A 24,723-nucleotide genomic window follows, 5' to 3' on the forward strand; every position below is an offset into this window, starting at 1 on the left:
ACAGAACAGAGGGGCGGGGTGAGCAAAGCTCATTATCATTTAAAGACACATGCACTGAAACGGCGTGCTGAAAACAGAGCTGTTTTTGACCAGGTAAAATGAGTGTTTTCTTACAATACTAATGAGAATTTTTAATTAAAGTATATTACAAACTTTTCATTTAGACCCTAAAGAATCATATTAGCTTGTACAAAAATGGCATTATATGACCCCTTTAAGACGCTGCTGAGACATTAAAGTCACATCGATGTCACGTGTCTTTACGGGATTTTTACGGGTTGTGTGTGAACCTTAGACTGTAAAAAATAGGTGTGAACGCACTCTGTGATTCCGGAAAATCACTGACATTAATAAGAAATGTTTCATGAGCAGCAAATCAGCATATTGAATGACTTCTGAAGGATCATGTGACACAGAAGACTCATTCTAATTCAATAATTCAGTAAATTCAGCTTTGCAATCACAGGAATAAATTACATTTTAAAATATAAAATATTTTATAAAATATATAAAAATAGAAAACTGTTATTTTAAATTGTAGTAATATTTCACAATATTGTTTTGTTTTGTTTTTACTGTACTTTTAATCCAATAAATGTAGCCTTGGTGAGCATAAGAAACTTACTTTGCAAACATAAAAAAATATTACCAACCCCAAACTTTTTAACGGTAATGTATATAGCTATTTTTCATATACATAAAAATTTCAGTGTCTTCTTGGAATTTATATGTCTGAAATTTTATTTCATGGGATGATGTTAATTTAGAAGAATACAGGACAAAAACTGATAATGCAGGAGGTCATATCATATTATTTTCCACTAGATGTCAGTGTAAATTCGTTCATTGAACTCCATAGCATGTGGCTTGTTGAAATAATGAAAACCAACTGGATGCTTTCCAAAATTGATCTGTTTTTATATCTATGATTGGTTGTATTTTTTTCTATATGGAAGTATAATGTATATATTGTAAATGCAGACAGATTTATATCAGCATGGCTCTTCTCTCTGTTGTCGTGTTGCCTCTCTGCAGTGTAGTGATAAGGCATCTCCTTTCATAGCTCATCGGCATATGCGAGTACGACTACAAAAGCAGAGCTGAGGGCTGCACTGCACATGATGTACTTCATAGGCTGACACTGTGTACCATTTTGTTCTGGCTTTTTTTGGCAGTAATTAGTCTCTTGTTGCTATGGTTGTGGGCTACAGTGTTGCAGTGCTTGTGTTAGATGGAGCAGCCAGACGTTGAAAAGACGTCATTTCATTAGTAGCAGTCGCGACAGTGTGAAACGCAGACACACTCGTGCGTGCGTAATCACAGAAATGTCATAAAGTAACCTGTAATACTTGGGATTCTTTGGTTCTCATTCAGTGCTATTTAAGAAGGATTATATGTGGTATTTTGGTCCTGTAATTAAAAGTGTCACCAGAAGTTTATGGGGGAAAACATTTATTTAGACATATGTATTAATTATCTCGCAAAACGGTACGGGCGAACAGACTTTAACAAAGACTTCAATCAAAGGGTGGACATGTCCTGCTCATTTATAATGGCATTTATAATGGTTCATTTATGAAAATTTTTTGGTAACTGAAATAAAAATGCAATCAAATAGAAATATTAGATGATATTCTTAAACTTAAACTAAATGATAAATGCTGCCTCTGTAATTAACTTTAAGTTTGAGATGAAATGCTAACATTACTAAAACTGAAAACAAAAATAAAATGAAAACTGAAAATTTGAATATACAAGAATTTATTTCTTGTACATGAGTGTATATGCAAAATATAATAAATCATACTATAATATTATATAAGATAATACTAAAATAACTGTGGCATGTCAGTATTGTTTCAGTGAAGTTGGGCTGTAACAGACTTTACTGTCCACCATGGGGTGCTAGAAATATTTTCACATAAGAAACTAGAGAGTGTTTGTGAAGATGACAAACTTAATTTTAAAATGCTGTCTTTAACTTTATCTAATAATAGTGATAATGTAATCATAGTAAAAACGAAAATAATATTATTACTAATCTTTAACATGACCTTCATACTTAGTCAAATAATCTGCTTCACTGAATCGTCATTCTTTTTTGAATTTTCACAATATGTGACCCTGGATCACGAAACCAGTCACAAGTAGCTCGGGTATATTTGTGGCAATAACCAACAATAGCTGTCACCAGCTGGAGTGCCCTTGAGAGCCACCAGAGGACACTCCACATCAGACTATTGCCATTCCCTCACAAACTACATTTCCCATAACTCACTGCCTGGACTCTTCATCCATGATCACATTCACCTGTGTCTCATTATCTTGTTTTTAGCTCACCCCATATAAGCCTGGTTTTCTCATTCATTATCTGTGAAGTCTTGTTTAGTGTCACACTGCAATTCCGAGCATTCGCCCTGGTTTTATGTCTCTTGGTTTTTGGATTTCTTGCCTGCTCCGTGGATTACTCTTTTGCCCGTGTTCCCTGCCTTGTTGTGTTTGTTAGTGATGGGCAGATCGAGGCTTCCTGAAACACTGAAACAGTTGAAGCAAATGTGCCATATTGTGTCGAGGCTTCGAAACAATCCGACACCTGTCTCAACGGTGACACATAGTGGTCACTTGCAGGTTTTGATCTGAAACAACCTTGACAAGGAGCCATTCAAAAATGTGTTGTTTTTTTATTATTGTATTTTTTTTATATGTGAAGCTTGTAACCTGTAGGCTTCTCACTGTGCATAATGTTATTTTGGTCATGAAAAATGAATATTAATAAAAAGAAATCAAGCCACAATGTCTCACTTTTTTATAGATTTTTATTCAAAAATATTCATTTCTCTGCTGTGGAAGGACTTAGCCTACTTCTTTTTTACAGATAATTTCTCCAGCCTTTGAAAAAATCCTCTCACAAGGGACACTTGTTGCAGGCATGCAAAGATATTTTTTAGCAAGGACATACAAATGAGGAAAGATTACTGCTCTCTCTTTCCTGTAAGTTAGGGGATCATGAGTTCTGGGCAAAAACGCATCGTTGAGGTATTTTTTCACTTCCACTGTGGCATCAGCTGTAGCATTGTGTATCATCTGGTTTTCACAATTACGATTACGATTATCAAAAAGTTCCCATAAATTGTCCTGTGTTGATGTTGATGATGATGATGATGATGATGGGCCTGATGTTGACATTTGTGGCTCTGAATGAAAATGAAAACAGCATTTAGTAACAAATCCTAAACTGACGGCATATATGAAGTATAAATGACATGAATCAGATTACATAACATAACATAACATGCATGCATACCTTGCTTAGATGGCCCAGCAGTGTCAGTAGCAGGCCTAGGAACGGGGGAATGCTACCATCCTCTGCACCCTGCAAAATGGCAGGATGAGTGCTCCTCAAATGGCGCATCATGGATGATGTATTGTTGCAGTAGGCTAGCTGCCAATCACAATACATACATCTCACTTTATTTGGGGTTTCTAAATGGAAATGCTCCCACACCACAGATGTACGGCATCTCTTCTGTGGAGCCTCCATTTTTATCTATCTATCTATCTATCTATCTATCTATCTATCTATCTATCTATCTATCTATCTATCTATTAATCTATCTGTATATATATACAGGTGCTGGTCATAAAATTAGAATATCATCAAAAAGTTGATTTATTTCAAGAATTCGACTTAACAGGTGAAACTAATATATTATATAGACTCATTACATGAAAAGTGAGATATTTCAAGCCTTTATTTGTTATAATTTTGATGATTATGGCTTACAGCTTATGAAATCCACGAAATCAAAATCCCAGAAAATTAGAATATTACATGAAATCACACAGTAATTACACAGTGATACCATGGTCATTGAACCATGTTTTGGTTCTTTTGGCAGTGTGGGCCGGTGCAAATCCTGCTGGAAAATGAAGGAAGCATGAAGTGCTCTGAACATGTCCTGGTAGACGGCTGCGTTGACTCTGGATTTAATAAAGCACAGTGGACCAAAGTCCTCTTTTCTGATGAGAGTAAATTTTGCATCTCATTTGGACACCAAGGTCCCAGAGTCTGGAGGAAGAATGGAGAGGCACACAATCCAAGATGCTTGAAGTCCAGTGTGAAGTTTCCACAGTCTGTGTTGGTTTGGGGAGCCATGTCATCGGCTGGTGTTGGTCCACTGTGCTGTCCACTCAACGCAGGCGTCGACCAGGACATTTTTAGAGCACTTCATGCTTCCTTCATTTTCCAGCAGGATTTGCACCTGCCCACACTGCCAAAATAATCAAAACCTGGTTCAATGACCATGGTATTACTGTGTAATTACTGTGTGATTTCATGTAATATTCTAATTTTCTGGGATTTTGATTTCGTGGGTTTCATAAGCTGTAAGCCATAATCATCAAAATTATAACAAATAAAGGCTTGAAATATCTCACTATGCATGTAATGAGTCTATATAATATATTAGTTTCACCTGTGAAGTTGAATTCTTGAAATAAATCAACTTTTTGATGATATTCTAATTTTATGACCAGCACCTGTATTTCTATCTATGCATCTATTAATGTGTCACTATATGTATACTCTGTCTCTAGCCTATCAGTCAATGTGTAAATTTAAATGTAAGCTTAAATATAACTAAACAAATCGCACTATAAATGTCACTATATCACCAAAAATCCGCTATCTCAAAATCAAACTCCTCTCACAAAAACCCACGAGGTCAAGATGAGTTGACTTCACTTTTATACAGATGTGCGATTGTCAATCAAACGCTGATTCGGCGGACCATGCCACCTGTCGAAACACTTGAGAAACGCTCCGAAGCTTCATTTAGCCGTAGTCACGTGACATGGGTGTTTTGAATCACGCTTTGGATCAGTGATTCGAAACATCTGCGCTTCAGGATCTCGCAAAGCTTCGGAACGTTAGTTTCGCGTCAGCCATCCCTAGTGTTTGTATGGACTGCCTGCCTGTGTTTGACCTTGCCTGTAGCCTACTTTGGATTACATCTTTGGATTACTACCATTTGGATCCTCAACCTTCGTGTCTCAGAGCAGTTTGTAACAAATACATTGTATGGGTCAAAATTATCTTTTTCTTTTATGCCAAAAATCATTAGGCTATTAAGTAAAGATCATGTTCCATGAAGATATTTTGTAAATTTCCTACCGTAAATATATAAAACATTTATTTTTGTAAATTAATGCAGCATAATTGTGAACATAAATGGACAACTTTTTTTTTTTTTTCAACTCAACTCAACTTTTTTTTTTTTTTTTTGCACCCTCAGATTCCAGATTTCCAAATAGTTGTATCTCGGCTAATATTGTCCTATCCTAACAAACCATACATCAATGGAAATCTTATTTATTCAGCTTTCAGATTATGTATAAATCTCAGTTAAAAAAAATGGACCCTTGTGACTGGTTTTGTGGTCCAGGGTCACATTGAATCTTGAATCAATGTGAAAATTTAACATCTTGAACATTGAAAATAGAATCTTCTTAGAGTGCTTTTTGTTCTTCATCACCTGCTTGACGTAATGACATTACCTTGACAACCATGCACACATAGATGTTACCATGGTAACTAAAATTAGCTGCACCTTGGAGTAGCTCTTTGTACTTGTCAAAGTCAAAAAATAAAAAGTCAGGTTCACAAGGTAGACAAGCAAGGGCAACTTTGTATGTTTCCATATATATTTTCAGAATTAATCACATTATCTATGATAATTGGATACTGTCCTAGTGGATTATTGATAAGAAGAACATTTCATGCATCACATATTGATATTTTGATAGTTTGGTATTCGTCCATTGCTTTGAGCAAAGATGTTTGATTGATTGAGCACTACCAGAGACAAATAACTGTAGTCCCTTTTCCTCCTTTGGATTTTGACTTGGACATTTTGAGTATAGGTTATTAAGGTCACTGGTCGTTACCTCACTACTAGTCACTGTATCCTTCACTTATAAGACTCTTTATTGTTTGCACTGACAGTGAAAAATGAAGGTGATTTTAGCTGTGGCATTTCAGAGAGCTGTGTGGTTGTCAGATGATATCACTGAGGTAGATTCAGATTCAAAGCATTTTGTGATGTTTTCCTACACTAAAGAGGAATGATGCATGACAGTGCTCATCACTCACCCCTGCAAACACATTTACTAGCTGTGTATCTAGAACCCGGAATTATTGTAATTCTGAACATGTTTTAGTTTTCTGTTTATTATTATTTATTTTTTTTCCATTTAGCCACTGCAGATCCTTCATGAAAATCTTGTATATAAGGCACATTGGGATCCACATTGTTTAGTCATCTTTTGCTACAGTTATCAGAATGACAGATGGGATCTCTCCAGGTCTACTGCACCAGTGGCTTGACCATGCTGACGTTTTCAACCTCAGATCACTTTCGATGTATGCGCATGTTTCAGCATGGTGCTGGAGTGGAGCTGGGGAATTGTGGACCGCAGTGAGGCTGAATTGCTTAAAAGTGTGGAGAGTAGTGTTGCATCACCTTGTGCCTTCTGGTTCATGCACCTGCGCTTTACACGACTGCCACAGCTGCTGTGTGTTACGCTGCTCCTTTGATGAAATGGAAATGAACTTTCATTTAAAATTCTGAGCATTCTGGACACTGGAATGAGACAAGAAAGCCAAGTACTGTTACAGCTTCAGTTGACTTGTTAATTTTTTCAGTTACTAGAAATAGTATGTTAGGCGTGACAAACATAAATTGAATCGGAAAACTATTATTGCATTCATACCTCTGGAGACTTTATTGAGTCTCTGTTTCTTTTACTGTAAGTATCAGCTTTGTCTCAGATGTTTCTCATGAAATTTCTTTGGAGAAATGAAAATAGACACATGAGACAATTGTTGACATCATACAGAAAGAGTGTAGCACAGAACTAATCATTTTTATTGGACTATTCTGGTGAGAAATAATTATATTGAATGAGTATGAGAATGTATTCTATAATTAAATCTCATACTTTTGATTGCAAACTTTGATATATTTGATAAATCTGAACATGGTTTGTGGCATTCTTACGAAAATCTACAGCAGGTTTTTTCAAAGGGGCTGCAAGAGAAGAGGGTGCTAGATAATCTGCAGAAAAATGTGTGTGTATATATATATATATATATATATATATACACACTCACCTAAAGGATTATTAGGAACACCTGTTCAATTTCTCATTAATGCAATTATCTAATCAACCAATCACATGGCAGTTGCTTCAATGAATTTAGGGGTGTGGTCCTGGTCAAGACAATCTCCTGAACTCCAAACTGAATGTCAGAATGGGAAAGAATGCCACGGCCTACCTGAGCATTGTTTCTGACCATGTCCATCCCTTTATGACCACCATGTACCCATCCTCTGATGGCTACTTCCAGCAGGATAATGCACCATGTCACAAAGCTCGAATCATTTCAAATTGGTTTCTTGAACATGACAATGAGTTCACTGTACTAAAATGGCCCCCACAGTCACCAGATCTCAACCCAATAGAGCATCTTTGGGATGTGGTGGAACGGGAGCTTAGTGCCCTGGATGTGCATCCCACAAATCTCCATCAACTGCAAGATGCTATCCTATCAATATGGGCCAACATTTCTAAAGAATGCTTTCAGCACCTTGTTGAATCAATGCCACGTAGAATTAAGGCAGTTCTGAAGGCGAAAGGGGGTCAAACACAGTATTAGTATGGTGTTCCTAATAATCCTTTAGGTGAGTGTGTGTATATATATATATATATATAATTTTCACACTATTACTATTTAATTCTAAGGACTGGTTGGTTACTGTCATAAAGATAGCACAAAAGTATGGATTACCTGGTCCTGGATAGCAAAACATGGTATTTCCTGGTTTTAAAACCTGGCAAGATAAATCTGATCCATATTAAACTTTTTTTTTTTTTTGAACAACTAGGCCCTGGAAATGAAATATTTTCCAGATAACATTTTAAACACACACACACACACACACACACACACACACACACATATACAGTATATATATAAAATGGGTCTTTGTTCATGAAAATACACTACCCCTCAAAAATTTGAGGTCATATACCTTAAAATAAATTATACTTTTAATCGACAAGGATGCATTAAATTGATCATGTAATTAAGCAAACAAAAGATGTATTAAGCAGCACACCACAATTTCAGTAATATTAATATTTTATAATATTAATAATATTAAGAAATGTTTCTCGAGCACTAAATCAGTATACTAGAAGGATTATTTCTGCTTCACCCCTAAGTTAGCATAAGTTCATGGCATCATACTTGCCTTCAAGCGTAAATACTCATTCATACACATTACATAAGTTCTGTTGCAGAACTAGGGCGAGTGCTTGTGCGCAGTCATTAACCCTGAGGTTCCAGACATCCTTGTGTGTCTCTTCCTCTTGTCTGAACTACTGCACTGAAGTATTTGTATTTGTGAATGTTCATTTTACTTACCTGGGAGTGTCAAGCACTGCTTTAGTTTGGCATCCATTTCATTGCGTCTTCAGCCCCTCACCTGAAAACTCCATGACCTTCTTTGAAAATCAGTTCAAACAGAACAAGATGGCACTAATGATGATCCTATTCAAAGCATCCCATTCAAAGCGTCCCATTTCGATCTCTTATGCTATCAAAAACATTAATCTTAATTATCCCAAATTGATGTCAAATGGCTTTTGCTTTTGCATGTCAATCATGATCAATCACAATGTACGGAGTACTTTGCAGAAAAGCAAATTATATATGAGAGCTACTGTGGAAGGGAGGTTTATTGGTCATACGAATTTGGAACCACGTGACGGTCAGTGAATGATGACAGAACATACATGATTTTTTTTTTAAATGCAATAGTGAATAGTCTGTTCATACTCGCTTCCCTAAGGAACATCTCTGGCTTATTAGCCATGTCATAGTGCTCTCCAGAGCTGAAACATGTTTCTAATTCGGGCATATTAACCTGAAGCTCTGCTCCACTAAATGAAATGAATGAGGGAGCATGCAATTTGGGATAAAGACTTGGCCTCATTAAGAGAGCTAATGGAGACCCTTTGTTGAATTGTCACCATCCAGACAGAAAATCTTAAAGTGTTGACAAAATAACCATATTATGCTCACATTAAATGCAGTGGCAGTTACTTAAAATTAAAAAATCATAAGTCACACAGAGCATTTGCGAACTTGAACTGGTAGCATGAAGGCTGACTTTAATATTAAATAGATTTTTTTTAAGTATCTTATAAATATCTGATTGTGTGTTGTAAAGAAAGTAATGACAGAGCTGTGAAGCCTTATAAAAGAGAAGATTAATCTTTTCTGTCTGTAAGGGAAATATTTCAGTCTTAGATTTTAGTATATCATCAAGTATTTGTTGCCATTCTCATTCATTTTTAAGGGTAGCTGCATTGCTGTTATTAATTTTAATAGTAAATGGCATTACAGATAAAATTCTTTTGATTCAAGCAAAACCTCATGCATTTTCTGTTGGATAAGTATAATTTAATGATCAAATTCCTCTTATAATACATTTTTTTAATGAAATTAAGTGCCTTTCAGAAGGTTTTGTAAAAGGTTTTGAAATTTACACACGTAACTTGACCTGGAACTCCTATACGTGAACATGTTTTCTTGTGACTTTTTGATCCTGAGACAGGGACGGGGAAAAATACACACAGTCCACACAGTTTAAAAGCCCTGTTAAAACAAATCAGGTACTGGCAAAAATATCTTCTATATAACAAACTATTTCCTTGTAAAATGTTTGATTTCAGCAGAAGACATGGATACTTTTGAATATTTGTCAATGCAGAAAGATGCTTTTTGCTGCCAGACTATGTAGTTATCAGCAGAAGCTAATGCAGCCATGCTAAACAAACCGTTACCTTGTGGACAGAATTGGAAATACTGATGTACTTTCTGGTTTTGTATTTTTCAATGCTTACACCTCCAGCGTCTGTCTCTTTTATCATGAGTAATCTGTGAATGAGATCTAAATGTCACCCTATAGACGAGACTGCAGACCATCAGCCAACATTTCTCGTACTTCCTCTTTGCCCTTCCCCATCTCTCGCCGCTCTTCACCACATAAAGATTTACTCCTCCGTTTGGAATAAAGACTCCTCTGTTTGCATAGACCCTCCTCTACAAACTGCCCAGCTGCCCATTTGGGATTTCCAGCCACTGCTAATGCAATCTCAATTAGATGTCAGTAAATATTTATCCTCACAATTGTAGCAGTAATGACAAAAGGTCATTGAGAACCGCTGCTGTCTGACTGTTTTTTAATGAAGAGGTCATTAGATTGTTTTAGATTAGAACTGATGGGCTTGAAATCGCTTGTGGTTCAGTGATCCAGTTTCTGCTTAAATCTAGGAGCCATTGACATAAAACGAGGAGAGAGAAAGCCTTGAAGAGTATCATGGAGGTTTAGTTTAACTTTGTATTGATTCCTTGTAATTTTAATGCAATTTTGTGAATCTTCGTCCCTAAACTGATTAAAAAAACAACCTAGGAGCGAATGGAACATCAATTGATCCCCCAATTAAAATGTAAATCCTTGGGATTGGTTTAAAGTAGTGTGCAGAAGCAGGAATATATAATGTAATCAAAGGGGACGTCAGGATGTGTCGTCAGATGTGCTGCCTGCAAAATCACTTCACTAGCACTCAAGATGAGAGTGAGAAAGACTCTTCACCTCCCTATATATCTTCTGTCCTTCTGCACAGTAACCATCTTATTTCAAATCATTGGTCTACAGATCCAAGAAAACTGCAGAACACCATGACTTATTATTCAATTCTACTGATAATAATAATAATAATACAAAATAATAATAATTTGCAAATGTTTATTATTATTGTTATTATATTATACTTTCTTTTCAGTTTTGAATAAAAAAAGGAACAGAATCTTAATATAAATCCTAAATTTAACTGGTAGCCAATGCTGAGAGGCCAGAATATGCGAAAGTGATTTTTTGTGTGCAATTTGACAGTAAAAAAAACAACAACAAAAAAACATTTTGCTACACACATACTCACTTGTCAATGACAGTGTCATTTGATCAGAATAATAAAGAAAGATCTTACATTCACATACTCGCCCACACACAAAGCGGTGTAGATTTATGTTCATTCATCGGCGACCGTTGGCACCTCGTGACCTGCATGGCTAATGGAGTCTCTGCATTATTAACAAAGCTCTTCATACTGTGGCTCTGCAGCTGCCCGCACGCCGGCCTTGGCAATGCTAGCTAGCCCCATGCTACACAGAGACCCCCTGTCATAGCTCTTCTCAGCACTGAAGCGCTACAGTGCATCAAAAAAGCCAATAACTACTTAGCATTTGTGCCAGTGTCACACTTTATTGACTATCTTTGGGACTTGGCCAATCGAGTTAGCGGCGGGTGCGTGCTGTTAGCTCAGCTTGATGGGGGGCTACATAATTTTGGGCACGGTGGCCGTAGGTTTCACTAATGGATCTGCCCAAGCGATGAGCTCGGTATAGTGTGACTTCAAACGGCTTGCAGTAGCATCAAATATTTACCAGCCATGCTGCTTTTCCACCTGCTCTCCCTCTGCTGGAGCGTAGCGGAGTGCATGTGATCCAGCAACATCCCATCGTGTTCGCTGTTTTTGACCGCTGCTAGGAAGAGTGTTGACCTCGGTTCCTGTGCAGGGGCGGTTTGCTGGTCTCTTATGAACAACTTTGGCCACAGAATACTTGGCGTGATAGTATCAGTTTCTTTTTTGAGCACCTGTTGAGAACAGGGCAGACATTCTGCTGGTCTTTGGCTTCAGTTCTTTTGTCTGAAAGCAAAATAGCAGTGACTTCCTTTCAGAGAGATATAATAAAATGGTGTACTGTAATGTGGTCCAAATCAAAATAATTGCATTGATTTGAGTACCTTTTTTCAGGTAAATGTTTGAAATCTTATATATTTGTATAAGTGTTGATGGTCTCATACTCCGATAACAAGAAATACAAAGCTGCCTTTGGGAAATGTATGTTTCTTAGAGCGGTCAGAGCTCCTTCTGAGAAGTAGGCTAAACCTAATGGAAATAAATTACTGTCAATGATACTCAATTCAGGAACTAAGTAAACGGCTCTCTTTGTGAATGGGCTTCATTGAATTGAATCATTGGTTCACCCGATCGATTCGCTCAAAACGGGGATTCATTCAGAAATTATACGCAACAGTTCTGCTCTCGCTTTATAGGTAATATTTTCATTGGCAAAACTGAGCAAAAGCAGACAATATTGTGTCTAAAATATAACACAATATTAACTTCTTATTTATTGAACTATTGTAATAAATCAATATTACATTTGTACTGCTATTCAGGACAAAAACATCACTTGAGTGATATTGCACTTGTTACTCGTGTGATTTACTTACTGTAACTATTTCATGATATAAATATGAGACAGAAACTCATAAAGGGGCATTTTTGCCCTGATATCTTGAATTTTAAGGGCATTCTAACTGCATTTGGGAAGCTACATCATGCAGTGGGTTGTTGCTCTGCTTCATGTTCATCACCAATCATTTTATCAGAGAGAAGTCTGTCTTTTTCACCTGAAGATCCAGTCATGACATTTTGATTAAACATTACAACATCACAAAAATGTATATTCAAAGAACGAAACGTATATTCACAATAAAATCATTAGCATGCATTTAAAAAAATAAATGTCTCTACTTAATTTGGCTGTTTTCTGACATGCTATTTTATTTTTTAAATATTTTTTTTGTCTACATCAGTCTATCTTTATCAGCCGACGCTTTGCATTGCATAAATATACCCTAAACAAATTGTGATTGCTTTACATGTCATACATTATACTCTTCCTGTCTGAGCAGGCCAGAATAAGTTACGATATGAACCAGACCTTTTGCCTGTTAGTCAAATGTGCTTGTGTATAGCGTGGTTCGTTCCTGAAATATGTGCTCAAGTTTGACTTGTTTCCTTGTTGATTTTACTTATATTCTGTTTCATATTAACAGCAAAAACAACATGCACACAAAGCACCAGGAGCATTTTATGAGCAAGGAAGAGTGCGCGCCTGAGCCATGAGCTAAATCAACATGACTAAGTGTGACACTGAGGAAGATGAGGGAGTCCAGAGGAAAGATAAGAAAGCTGATATACAGTAAAACAGAAATACGCTTCAGGCTGCTTGAGGATATTACAGAGAAACACGAAGGCTCGCAGGAGTGCGCTTGAGACAAATACAGAAGGACAAATAACCATAGGAAGCTGAAGAAAATAGTTTTTCATTTAGGAACCACCGCATTATGTTAGCTTAAATCCAGCATAAATATTGCAGCAGAAGTCATGTAGCGTTCTTGAATTCTGAATATCATTTTGACATTTTAGCATTAAAATACAACATCCACAATAGTGATGAGTTCATTTACCTTTGTTCTTGGCGGCAGCTAATGAAGGCCAATGCGTGATGATGCTGATATTAAAATATGTATATGAAGTCATACCCTCATTTAGTTGAGTGAAGTACCAAGGGGACTAAAACAAAGCGCAAAGCCAATAAACAAAGACAAAATGGTGTGCTGAGTTTGGATGCAGCATGTTAAATCAAAGACAATTACAACTGCGCTGCTCTGTCCCATGTTAATGAGCCCAGCTCTGAATGAAGGGATGAATAAATCATGGTTCAGAAAACACATTTGAGACTCTCGCTTTTCAGAGCCAGAGTCTGTGTGTGTGTGTGTGTGTGTGTGTGTTGATAGACCAGCGGAGCATCGCGACAAACATCAAAGCAGCTAGACAAAAGGGATTCACTCTTATATGTTCTCCCCTTCTTAGGGCCGTGTGTAAGGTTATAATGACAGTGGTCTGAAAGAGAGATAGAGAGAGCACAAATGAGAGCGAGAGAAAGAGTGTGAGAGAGAGAGAGAGAGAGAGAGAGAAAGAAAAGGGAGGGAATAAAGCAGTCGGTACAAGGCACAGTTGAGGAGAGCGAGAGCCACAGTATACAGAGCAGCATAAAAGATGATGACGAGAGACACGCAGTGAAGGTGAACGGAAGAATAAAACACGAGGGATTGTGAACAAGCATAAAGAAAACTGCGCATGACGAGGGAACTGGATTCACAGCAAGGCAGCTGAGTCCGGCTCATGATGAAAAGGATCCGTTGCAGGCTGCAGGCAGGGGTTGTGTGAATGGAAGAGACACTAGATCTGTAGATAGTGGAGACAGAAGTGCAGGGGATGGTTGGGCTGCATGGGCTCTGTTGTTGGCATCACTGCTGCTGTCCTACACCGCTACACTCGAAACCCTTTCAACACGCTCAGATATGAGCTCCAAACACTCATCGGACTGGATCCCTTACAGGTACATCTGTTTATCGGTGAGCTTGCATGTGTTTGGTTGGAGAAGATAAATGTGATAGGGGATCGAGGATGATGAATGGATAATGCTGGCAGGGCTGCAAAGGTGACAAAGGTGATTCTCTCGTCCTTGTACTCTCGGGTTTGTGTAGTTGCTTCTGAGGTTGGTCTGATATAATATCTATTACAGGACTCAACGATAAAGATGGGCCGATGGCTACCGGAGCCAGTTGACGTAACTGTCACTGGTGCATTATCACTATACATTATCTTATGACTATTTATGTTGATCTTGTATATGTTTTGAGAACTTTTTGAAACAATTTTGAGACTAAAATGCTATTTAGCTGGCTAGCATAGATGAAATTCTGTTGAGATTGTGAGAATTTGAAGTATAAGTTAGAATGGGTAACGTTTTAGTTATGTTTTGTACTATATTGTGGTATATTTTCCAAAAAGGTGTGCTTATGAATTATAGGATAAATATAGCTGCTGCATTTATTTGATCAAAAATACATTAAAACAGTAATATTGTAACAATCTATATAACTGTTTTCTATTTTAATATATTTTAAAATGAAATGTATCCATCACTTCAGTCTTCGGTGTTACATGATCCTTCAGAAATCAGTCTAATATGCGGATTTGGTGCTCAAGAAATATTTATTTTCATTAACGTTGAAAACAGTTGTGCTGCTTAATATTTTTGTGAAAACTGGATTATTTGGTGAATAGAAAGTTCAAAAGAACAGCATTTATTTAACAGCACTGTAAACTTCTTTACTTTTTATCCGTTTAATGCACGCTTGCTGAATATTATTAATATATTTAAAGAAAAATCTTAATATGTTAATATGTTTTATTTGAATTCCATATTTTCCCTAATATGGCTAATATCTCATCATTAAAAATTCTTTGCATATATTTTGCTTTATATTTTTACTGACTGTCTTTATTTCCATCCGGTATGGTGGTCAGTGATTATTACTGTATATAGGAACATAGCCATGCTTTTGGTTTATGTTTGCTGTTGGAGGCAGTCTTGCTGCTACCTCATTGTCATGGCTGCACTGCCTCCTCTGCTCTCTCATTGGCTCTTGGTTGCTATAAGTTACAAGCCTACTTTCCTCCACTCTTTCTTTGAAAGATTACATCAGGGAGCACTTGCCGCTTGTTGCAGGGAGCTAAAGGTACCGCTCAACCTACCCTGGAGGGTCTTAGGCTGTCTCTATGGGAGTGTGTTTTGTTTGTGAAGATCTGCCCTCTCCCACACCCCAGTTTCCTGTGTGTGAGGTCTGTGATTGTGACCTGAATGGATTTGAGAAATCTAACGAGCTTTGGCACTGGATGAGCTCAAGGAAACAGTAACGGAAATTCTTGTTTTGAGAGATGCATACATGAGTCGTTTGTTTTATCTGAACCCGAAAAAAAAAAAAAACCTCAAATGATACAGTTGCTCTTACTTATTTGTCATAGGCATTAGTGGGATTAAAAGGAGGGTGATTTGAACCTTTTGAAAATACTGTCCTTTACTCACTCTCATGTCTCTCTACACTTGGAACACAGAACAAGATGTTTGGACCCCATTGACAACATATACTTTTTGGTCTCATTTGTATCTATTTTAAATATAGAAACATAACTGACAACTCCATTAAAGCAGGGTAGGTGATTTGTTCCAGATATTTTATTTTTTTTCTTGTTTTTTTTGTTATGCTGGTTGAGAGTCTCTTTACATCTTGATAACAATCACTAAGTTAAGTAGCCGTATGTGGAAGGCGTAGGACCATAAAATGTTCATCAAATTATTGCATTACAGTCTGAATGCAATGATACAATGTCCCAGCTGCCTGTCAGCGAATGTATTTCCATACCTCCACGCACCCTGCTCACGCAGACATCACCCGTCATCGGCGCGTTTCATGCTATGAGTTAGACAGATGTCAGTCACCGAGCACCACAACCGAAACAGCAGCCAACTTTAACAATTCCTCCTGAACCAAAACAACGAGCTTATGCTGCATTCGCGTCATAACTACTGTAATTTGGAAGAAATGGAATCCTGTGAAAGTTATACTCGGAGTGGTTCGTGACTCAAATTTATGATAAACAGTTAGGAATCAGGAACAGATTAGCTTTGCAAGTCAGGTCACCTTCATTTATTGTAGCACTTTATTTCAAATGTATTATAGTGCTTTATTTTTTTTGTTTCAAAGCAGCTTTATAAACAGAAAAATTACTGAATCAGTGATGCAAACTATCAAATATGTGACACATTCAAATTATGCTGAAAAGCAGCTCTAAAATGACAATACTGTCATTTATTCAGATCAATTCAGTTCAAGTTTTGTTCTCATCTGATAGTATCAGTGTAGTCAAATCAATAATATTATTGAATATTATTTTAAATATTCTTTTAAACACAGACTCAAGCAAGCCAAAGGTGACAGTGGCAAGGAACCCAAGTTCCATCAGGTGACAGAAATGGAGAAAAAAACTTTGGAGCTCAGTCGGTGGTCCAGTCCTCCTCTTGCCAAATGAATAACGAGGTGATCTCATAGATTAAATACTGTGTGTCTTCCATATTGTACATTAGAGTTGTGGTTAGCTGCAAAGTAACATTTGAATTGATCATATGTGAATTTCAGGCAATGATTCCCATCCAAAAAAGAAAGTAGGTCAATAGAGGAGCAGCAGTAGGGCGATCTGCTATTAAGTGGCTTGCTTACAGGCAGATTGGTAATGCAGCAAGATCTGGATCTTTGTCTTTGTGGTAGCAGAGAGAGCAGGCAGCAAATGTGTCCTTCTCTTATCTCTCCCTCAGTCAGAAGGGCCGTTGGGCCCTTCATGGTATTTTTTTTTTCTGGTGTGATGAACATCTCCTCCCCTGCAGATGGGGCTTGCGATGAAAAATGTATGGAGCTTAAAGATCGTGCTGGCAGAGCTGAGGTTGCCTCAGCTGGACCTTCTGCATCACACACACTAATTTCACAGCCTTGTCCAGTTTATTTGAGGGCCAGTAGCAGACTGTTAGGTCACAGGCCCTACACATGGACACACACACATACTGTATAATATATGGGTCATTGACGAATAAGGTTCCCTTTTGTAAAGGGAACTCCCGCTGCATCGATACTCGATACTTTGGGGAATGCCTTCGGCATGAAGCGTCTGAAGTCTACTATACAACTATTCCAATCTGGATTGGTGCAACGTCATTACGTCAGCCGTGACGTCGCATGTGACGGTGATCCGGAAGCTATAAAACGGTCACAGGAACCAGGAAATGTTAGCTTCTGGTCTTCAGCAAGCGTTCTGTGTACAACTGTTTGTCTTATTTGGTGTTGTCTGTCCGTGAAAACATATATATATATTAAAATACAATGGCCGAGAAACAGTTTAGGCAGTGTGCGTCCCCTTGCCCGCGCTTTCTCGCCGAGGGTGACACACACTCGCTGTGTGTGATTTGTTTGGGAGCGGAGCATGCACAGGCAGCGCTCGAGGGTGCTGTCTGTGCTAACTGTGAAATCATGCCCCTGAGAACGCTCCGCTCCCGGCAAGCACTATTTAATGAGAGTGGCCAGCCCCGCGATCCCCGTGGATCAGGTCCCGCGTTTGCCGAGGCAGCGCGGCGTCTGCATTCATGGGGATCGCAGAGAGATCTAGTGGATGATGCCGAGACGGCTTCGGCCCTTTCTCGGCATTCTGAAGCTAGTTCTCATAGTTCCGCTCAGGGTGCGGAAGCCCGCCCTGCGGCTTCTTCCGCCCCAGCAGAGGAACCGATGCTCGAATTATCTGGTTCCGAGGAGCTAGATATTTTGGGCATCGAGGCAGGGGAAAGTGAAAGTCTACCTCATTCCCCTGCCTTTGAGGAGCTGCTAGAGGTTGTGACCAGAGCAGTTAATAAATTAAAGATCGACTGGCCATCTGAGACGCAGGAAGCGACGGTAAAAAGTAAACTCGATGAGCGCTTCCTGCAGTCTCGATCACAACCTCTACGCCGGAGTCTGCCATTTTTTCCCGATCTCCACACCGAGGTGTCGAGATCGTGGAATAAGCCCTTCTCCTCGAGAATATCTAGCCCCAATGTACATTTATATTCAAACATAATGGGTGCTAGGGAGGAGGGCTATGGGATGATGCCCAGGGTTGAAGAGTCGTTTGCTTCGCACCTCTCCCCTGACGTTGCGTCATCCCTGCGGGCTCCGGCGCTTCCCACTAAACCCTGCCGTACAACATCGGCTTTGGTCGGGAAGGCATATATGGCGGCAGGTCGGGCTGGTAGTTGTCTGCATACGATGGGGCTGTTGCAGGCATACCAGGCCGACCTCCTCAAAGAGGTGGATGACGGTGGGGAGGTCGCCTACGACGACATTAGGGAAATGCGTCGTGTGGTCGACTTGTCTCTCCGTGCTACCAAGGAGACGGCCCGCGCCATCGGCCGCTCCATGGCAGCACTGGTAGCCACGGAGAGACACTTGTGGCTGAATCTGTTGGGCATCGGGGACAAGGACAGGGCTTGTCTCCTCGATGCCCCGGTTTCGCCTTCTGGCCTGTTCGGCGACGGTGTCAACAATGTTGTCGACAGGTTTCAGGAGGCGAAACGACAGTCAGCCGCATTTAAAGAGCTTATCCCCCGCCGTCGTTCCAGGTCTCGTGGGTCTGCTGCCAGGGGGCAGTCCCACGGGGCCGCCGCCAGCTCCTCACACCTGCTGAGGCAGAAGGAGAGTGTGGCCTCTCGTGCTCCCCCCCAAGGGGCTTGGAGGCAGGGGCAACACTCTCAGCCGAAGCCTTCTAAACCGAAAACAGATCTGAGGACTGTTATTCAGGCGAGGAAGGCTTCGGCTAAGAGGCCTTGACGGGGCGTCCAGGCCTCTGAGGGCATCCCCCTCCGCGAGGGCTTTTTAAAACTTCGCTCCGCGGAGCCCTCAGGAAATCGATGTTGCTTCCCGCCGTCAAGTGCGCTTCGGGACGCATCGAATTCTAGCGAATGTTTTTCACAGAATGTTCCTATGAGATCTATTATTCTGAAGCGTTCGCTACCTCTCACGAGGCCTGTAGAAAAAATGATTCGGTTAGTTCCTGCCAGAAGAGTGCTTCAGGTCACCGAAAATATAAATGAGAATAAAGATGAAACTAGAGATGTGGATGGAACACCTGAGGTTAGTCCTGAAAGACTAATTCCCTTAGTAGATTATTTAGACACCTGGAAGGGTCTTCAAAATATATCGCAGTGGGTCCTGAGTACGGTTGAGAAGGGATATAGAATCCAGTTCCAGTTTAGACCACCCAAGTTTAGTGGTGTTGTTCAGACGCTGGTATCTCCTGATCAGGCTCAGGTAATGGAAGATGAAGTGCAGACTCTCCTAGCTAAGGAGGCCATAGAATATGTGCCCTTAGAGCAGAGGGATTCCGGGTTCTACAGCCGGTACTTCATAGTTCCAAAGAAGGATGGTGGGCTGCGTCCCATTATAGATCTTAGGGTATTGAATAAATCTTTGAGGAGATTTAAGTTCAAAATGTTGACGATACCTATGATCGTTCATCAAATCAGATCCGAGGACTGGTTTGTGACGATAGATCTTAAGGATGCATATTTTCATATTTCCATCATTCCACATCATAGGAAGTTTCTGAGATTTGCTTTTGGGGGAAAAGCTTATCAATATAGAGTTCTTCCTTTCGGCCTAGCTTTATCACCTCGCACCTTTACTAAATGTATGGACGCTTCCCTTGCTCCACTGAGACTTCAGGGGATTCGTATCTTGAATTATATAGATGACTGGCTTATTTTAGCCCAATCAAGAGAGTTGGCGATTCAACATCGAGATGTTGTTTTGAGCCATTTGAGGTGCTTGGGGTTGAGACTCAATGTGAAGAAAAGTTCCTTAACTCCTCTTCAGAGGACTACGTTCCTGGGAGTAGAGTGGGACTCAATTACGATGCGGGCACAATTGTCTCCTGCTCGTATTAATACTATTTTGAACACAATGAAGAGTATTAGGCTAGGCCAGGCTATCACTGTCAAACAGTTTCAAAGAGTTTTGGGACTTATGGCTGCAGCTTCCACGGTAATTCCCTTTGGTCTGCTCCATATGAGGGCCTTGCAGTGGTGGCTCAGGAACAAGGGGTTTTCTCCTCTGGGAAACCCTTTTCGCACAATCAGAGTTACGAGCAGATGCCTTCGTTCTCTGGTTATGTGGAAGAAACCATGGTTCCTGTCTCAGGGCCCGGTGTTGGGGGCACCATGTCAGAGAAAAACTCTGACTACGGATGCGTCCCTCACGGGCTGGGGTGCGGTTATGGAGGGCCGTTACACCCGAGGTACTTGGAAGGACCATCATCTCTCATGGCATATTAATCGCTTGGAGATGTTGGCTGTGTTTTTTGCCCTGAGGCACTTCCTTGTGGACCTCAGAGGCCATCATGTTCTTGTTAGGACAGACAATATGTCGGTGGTCTCTTATATCAACCGCCAAGGAGGTTTGAGATCTCGCCCTCTTTGTAGACTGGCGCATCAAATTCTTCTTTGGTCCCAGGACAAATTTCTCTCTGTCAGATCCATTTATATTCCTGGGGTTGAGAATAGGGGAGCAGACATTCTGTCGAGGCAGGGGCTGAGGCCCGGGGAATGGCGGCTCCACCCTGAAGTGGTTGAGCTTATATGGAGGGAGTTTGGCCGGGCGGAGGTTGACCTGTTCGCCTCTCACGAGAACTCTCATTGCCCGCTCTGGTATTCTCTCTCACATCCAGCTCCTTTAGGCTTGGATGCCATGGTACAGATGTGGCCGAGGTCACGTCTGTACGCTTTTCCCCCGATCGCTCTGCTCCCTGGGGTTCTAGAAAGGGTCAGGAGGTACGGAGTGAGACTACTCCTTGTAGCTCCGTACTGGCCGGCCCGAATTTGTTTTTCGGACCTTATTAGTCTCCTGGAGAGTCCTCCATGGAAAATTCCTATTAGGAGAGATCTTCTGTCTCAGGCTGATGGTACACTATTTCATCCCCGACCAGAGTTATGGAGACTATGGGTCTGGCCCCTGAGGGGGTCCCACCCATAATTAGGTTGCCCTTTCCACCGAGGTGGTCAGGACATCCATACTAGAACCCCACTCTACTAGGAACTAAACAATTAAGTTAGGGAGGGCATCGAACCCAGTGTATTACTGCCCACTGGCTTCAGTTCTGGTGTTCCATCCCGCTCTCTAACGGGATCTCCTGTTCATGCTTAGGGCCTCTGTGGCGGCCTTCAGTGCCCTCCGCAAGCCTTTAAGGGTGTTCTTGAAGGGACGTTCCCACTGAAACTCCATGTTCCTGTAGATTGGAGAATGGATCCTTTTCATCCAGCCTATTGGCTTCAGGCTGATGGGGTATCCCTGGCACCCATCATGTCCTGTGGATGAAGTATACGATTATATATTTGAGAATATATAAGTATATATAGGAGAATCTATTGAGTCTGCTTCCTGCTCGTCTTACTCCCTGGAAGAGTGGTGGTGCTGCCCCCTCTTACTTGCGAGTGTGGGAGCCACTCTACATTATTGTTACCCCGGTACCGAGGTGCCGGTAGGCGATATCATGATTCTTCAGGTATTCCATCCTCCATCGCATGTGTCGGGTGGTCAAGGCTAGCCTTGGAGGTTCCTATGCTAGGCCTCGGGCTGGGAGGAGTTAATCCATCTAGTAATGTATCAAGGGTTAGGAGATATTCCCCTCTATCAAGTAGACAGTGGGTTATCTGCAGAAACCACTTATAATTGAAATATAAGGTGCGCTTTTGCCTTCACCTTTTATCTTATACTTTCTACTGTCCGGGGTTTTTCCCTTTCCACGAGGTCAGTTGAGTCTCCGGCTCCTCACCTCCCCTTCTTACACCAAATCTTACGACAAACTAGTTTGGATCTACCCTCTACTCATTTTATTGTCCTTGAGTGTACCAGATCTTTGTACCAGGGCATTTTTCTCTCAGTGTGGCGGCGTGGGTATTTGTTCCCCAAAGTATCGAGTATCGATGCAGCGGGAGTTCCCTTTACGAAAGGGAACGTCTCGGGTTACGTATGTAACCCTCGTTCCCTGAGTAGGGAACGAGACGCTGCATCCCTCGGCCACACTTTTCGCGCCCCTGGGAACGACTTGCTTTGACCAATTAGAAGCTAACATTTCCTGGTTCCTGTGACCGTTTTATAGCTTCCGGATCACCGTCACATGCGACGTCACGGCTGACGTAATGACGTTGCACCAATCCAGATTGGAATAGTTGTATAGTAGACTTCAGACGCTTCATGCCGAAGGCATTCCCCAAAGTATCGAGTATCGATGCAGCGTCTCGTTCCCTACTCAGGGAACGAGGGTTACATACGTAACCCGAGACGTTTTTAAAAGTGTAAAAAAATAGAATGGAGATATAACTATATTTGAAACCATTTTTTAGTTTACCTAGGTGTTAACAATACGATTTTGTGGTTTGTACAATCAATTAACACTGTTTTTTGTTATTTTTTACAAGATGGACAAAATTTGTCACCAAAAAAGTCATTCGGTTTAACCATGAATATATCTAAAATTATTAATTTGCAGATAATTATTCATGAAAAAAACTGATTTGACATTGATGTTGAGATAGTATATAGTGTGTACCACAGAAGAAATATTAAATACAATTATCACTGATCTCATAAATGTAATCATTTATTGGACTACTCTAAACACTCCAACATATTCAAGTAAAACATTGCACAGGGAAAGGAGAAAAGGGGAAATGTAAAAAAAAAAAAAAAAAGCCTTATCTGCTTTATATTTGTATTATTGTAGTTCCTTTATTAAAAACAATATTATTCAATTTAAATATTTACTATATCGGTTTTACCGAATGACCAAGGCCGGTTATACCGAATGACCATGTCTGCTGCCCTTGACATTATGAATATTTAAGACAATAAACAGCCACAAATAGCTTCAAAAGCACATTTTATTGTTAATATATATTAACAATATTGTTAATATAATAGGCTATTAATGTAAAAAGTACTTCAAACATTAAAACATTTTGATATCCAACATTTTGATATTGGAATGAACATATAACTCGTATCGCAAATTATATTAATTAAAACATTAGGGGCCCTATTTTAACGATCTGAAACGCAAGTATCAAGTGCGAAACGCAGAAATCAGAGCGTCATCTCATATTCCCTTTAAGAGCAGGTGCGTTTGTTCCATGGCGGATTGCTATTATAAAGGCGGATTTGCCAGACGCACGCCAGGAGCGGTTCACAGCCGAGGAGACCGACATTCTCGTCAGGGCCGTAAAACACAGAGAAGTGACATTGGGGATGGGAGAAACACACCCAAATTAGCTTCGGTTAAACAGGCGTATAATAATTTGGGTAAATGTGTAAGCTAGATTTATGCCTATTTTTTCACATCTTCATGGACACAACAATGATTTCCCTCATGTGTTAATATTTTTCCTTGTTATAATGTATGATTTGCAAAAATGAAAACTGCTTCATCTGTGTAGATGAGACAATAAAAGTGTATGCGCGTTGTACACACGCTACATTGATTATGGCCAAGCATGCGCCCTTAAAGTAGCATATGAATAACATGCGCAATGCGCCACTGACTTTAGACTAGGTTTTTCCTGGTCTGTGGCGGAATTGTTTTCTGAAACTGCAAAATAGCACCAGGGAACATTTGCGCCGGAACTCACCGCCTCTTTTCCCTGAACCGCCCCCGGGAGCGCAAGTTCATTTCCAAATTTACCGGTGTGCCTCTGTGGAGGGAAAAGTCCGCTGTGCGCGGGTGCAAAAGGAATGATACATGCATCGGTGTACAAAGTCGTTTGTGCTGGGTGCAAGATAGGGCCCTAAAACATTAAAGCATTTAATTGGTCTTGGAACAAGTGTTTAAATTGTTAAACAATGAGCTGCTAGGCTATAAATTCATGATACATTTTTGGATTTGAAGATATCCCTCTCTGTTTGGGTTGCCATGGTGCTCTTAATGGTTGCTAGGGCGTGGCTTGATAGCTTCACAATGATCCTGAGAGACTGATTGGTTGCCTGAGTAAAATGAGCCCACCTCCTTGTCTCTATGACAATGTGCTGCAAAGATATCCTTCTGGGCCTTTTATAATGGCAGTGTATGTAAACAGTTGCTAGGGTGCCCTTAATGGTCGCTAGGGTGTGGCTTAATGGCTTCATGATGATCTTGAAAGACTGATTGATTGCCTGAGTAAAATGAGCCCACCCCCTTGTCTCTATGACACTGTGCTGCAAAATCATGTTCAATACAAAATCCCTATGCAATTTACCATAGTAGGATAAACATGCACAATCCAGG

The 24,723-nt window shown here is 40.1% G+C and overlaps 1 protein-coding gene across 4 annotated transcripts in view; it reads left to right on the top strand.

Annotated features, from left to right (window-relative positions):
* Window positions 1-24,723, top strand: part of tub (TUB bipartite transcription factor) — a 93,012-nt gene that overhangs the window by 27,511 nt on the left and 40,778 nt on the right. Inside the window, exon 1 of one of the 4 annotated variants that reach the window (XM_079865209.1) lies at window positions 13,958-14,386. The exons of 2 other annotated variants lie outside the window; for them this stretch is intronic. In XM_079865209.1, coding sequence (XP_079721335.1) covers window positions 14,349-14,386 — 38 coding nt within the window. In that variant the 5' untranslated portion in view covers window positions 13,958-14,348. Of the gene's footprint in view, window positions 1-13,957; window positions 14,387-24,723 lie in introns of those variants that run through there. One more of the 4 variants, XM_079865211.1, reaches the window with a different exon arrangement.

This window comes from Squalius cephalus (assembly GCF_949319135.1).
Source record: "Squalius cephalus genome assembly, chromosome: 3".
NCBI lineage: Eukaryota > Metazoa > Chordata > Actinopteri > Cypriniformes > Leuciscidae > Squalius > Squalius cephalus.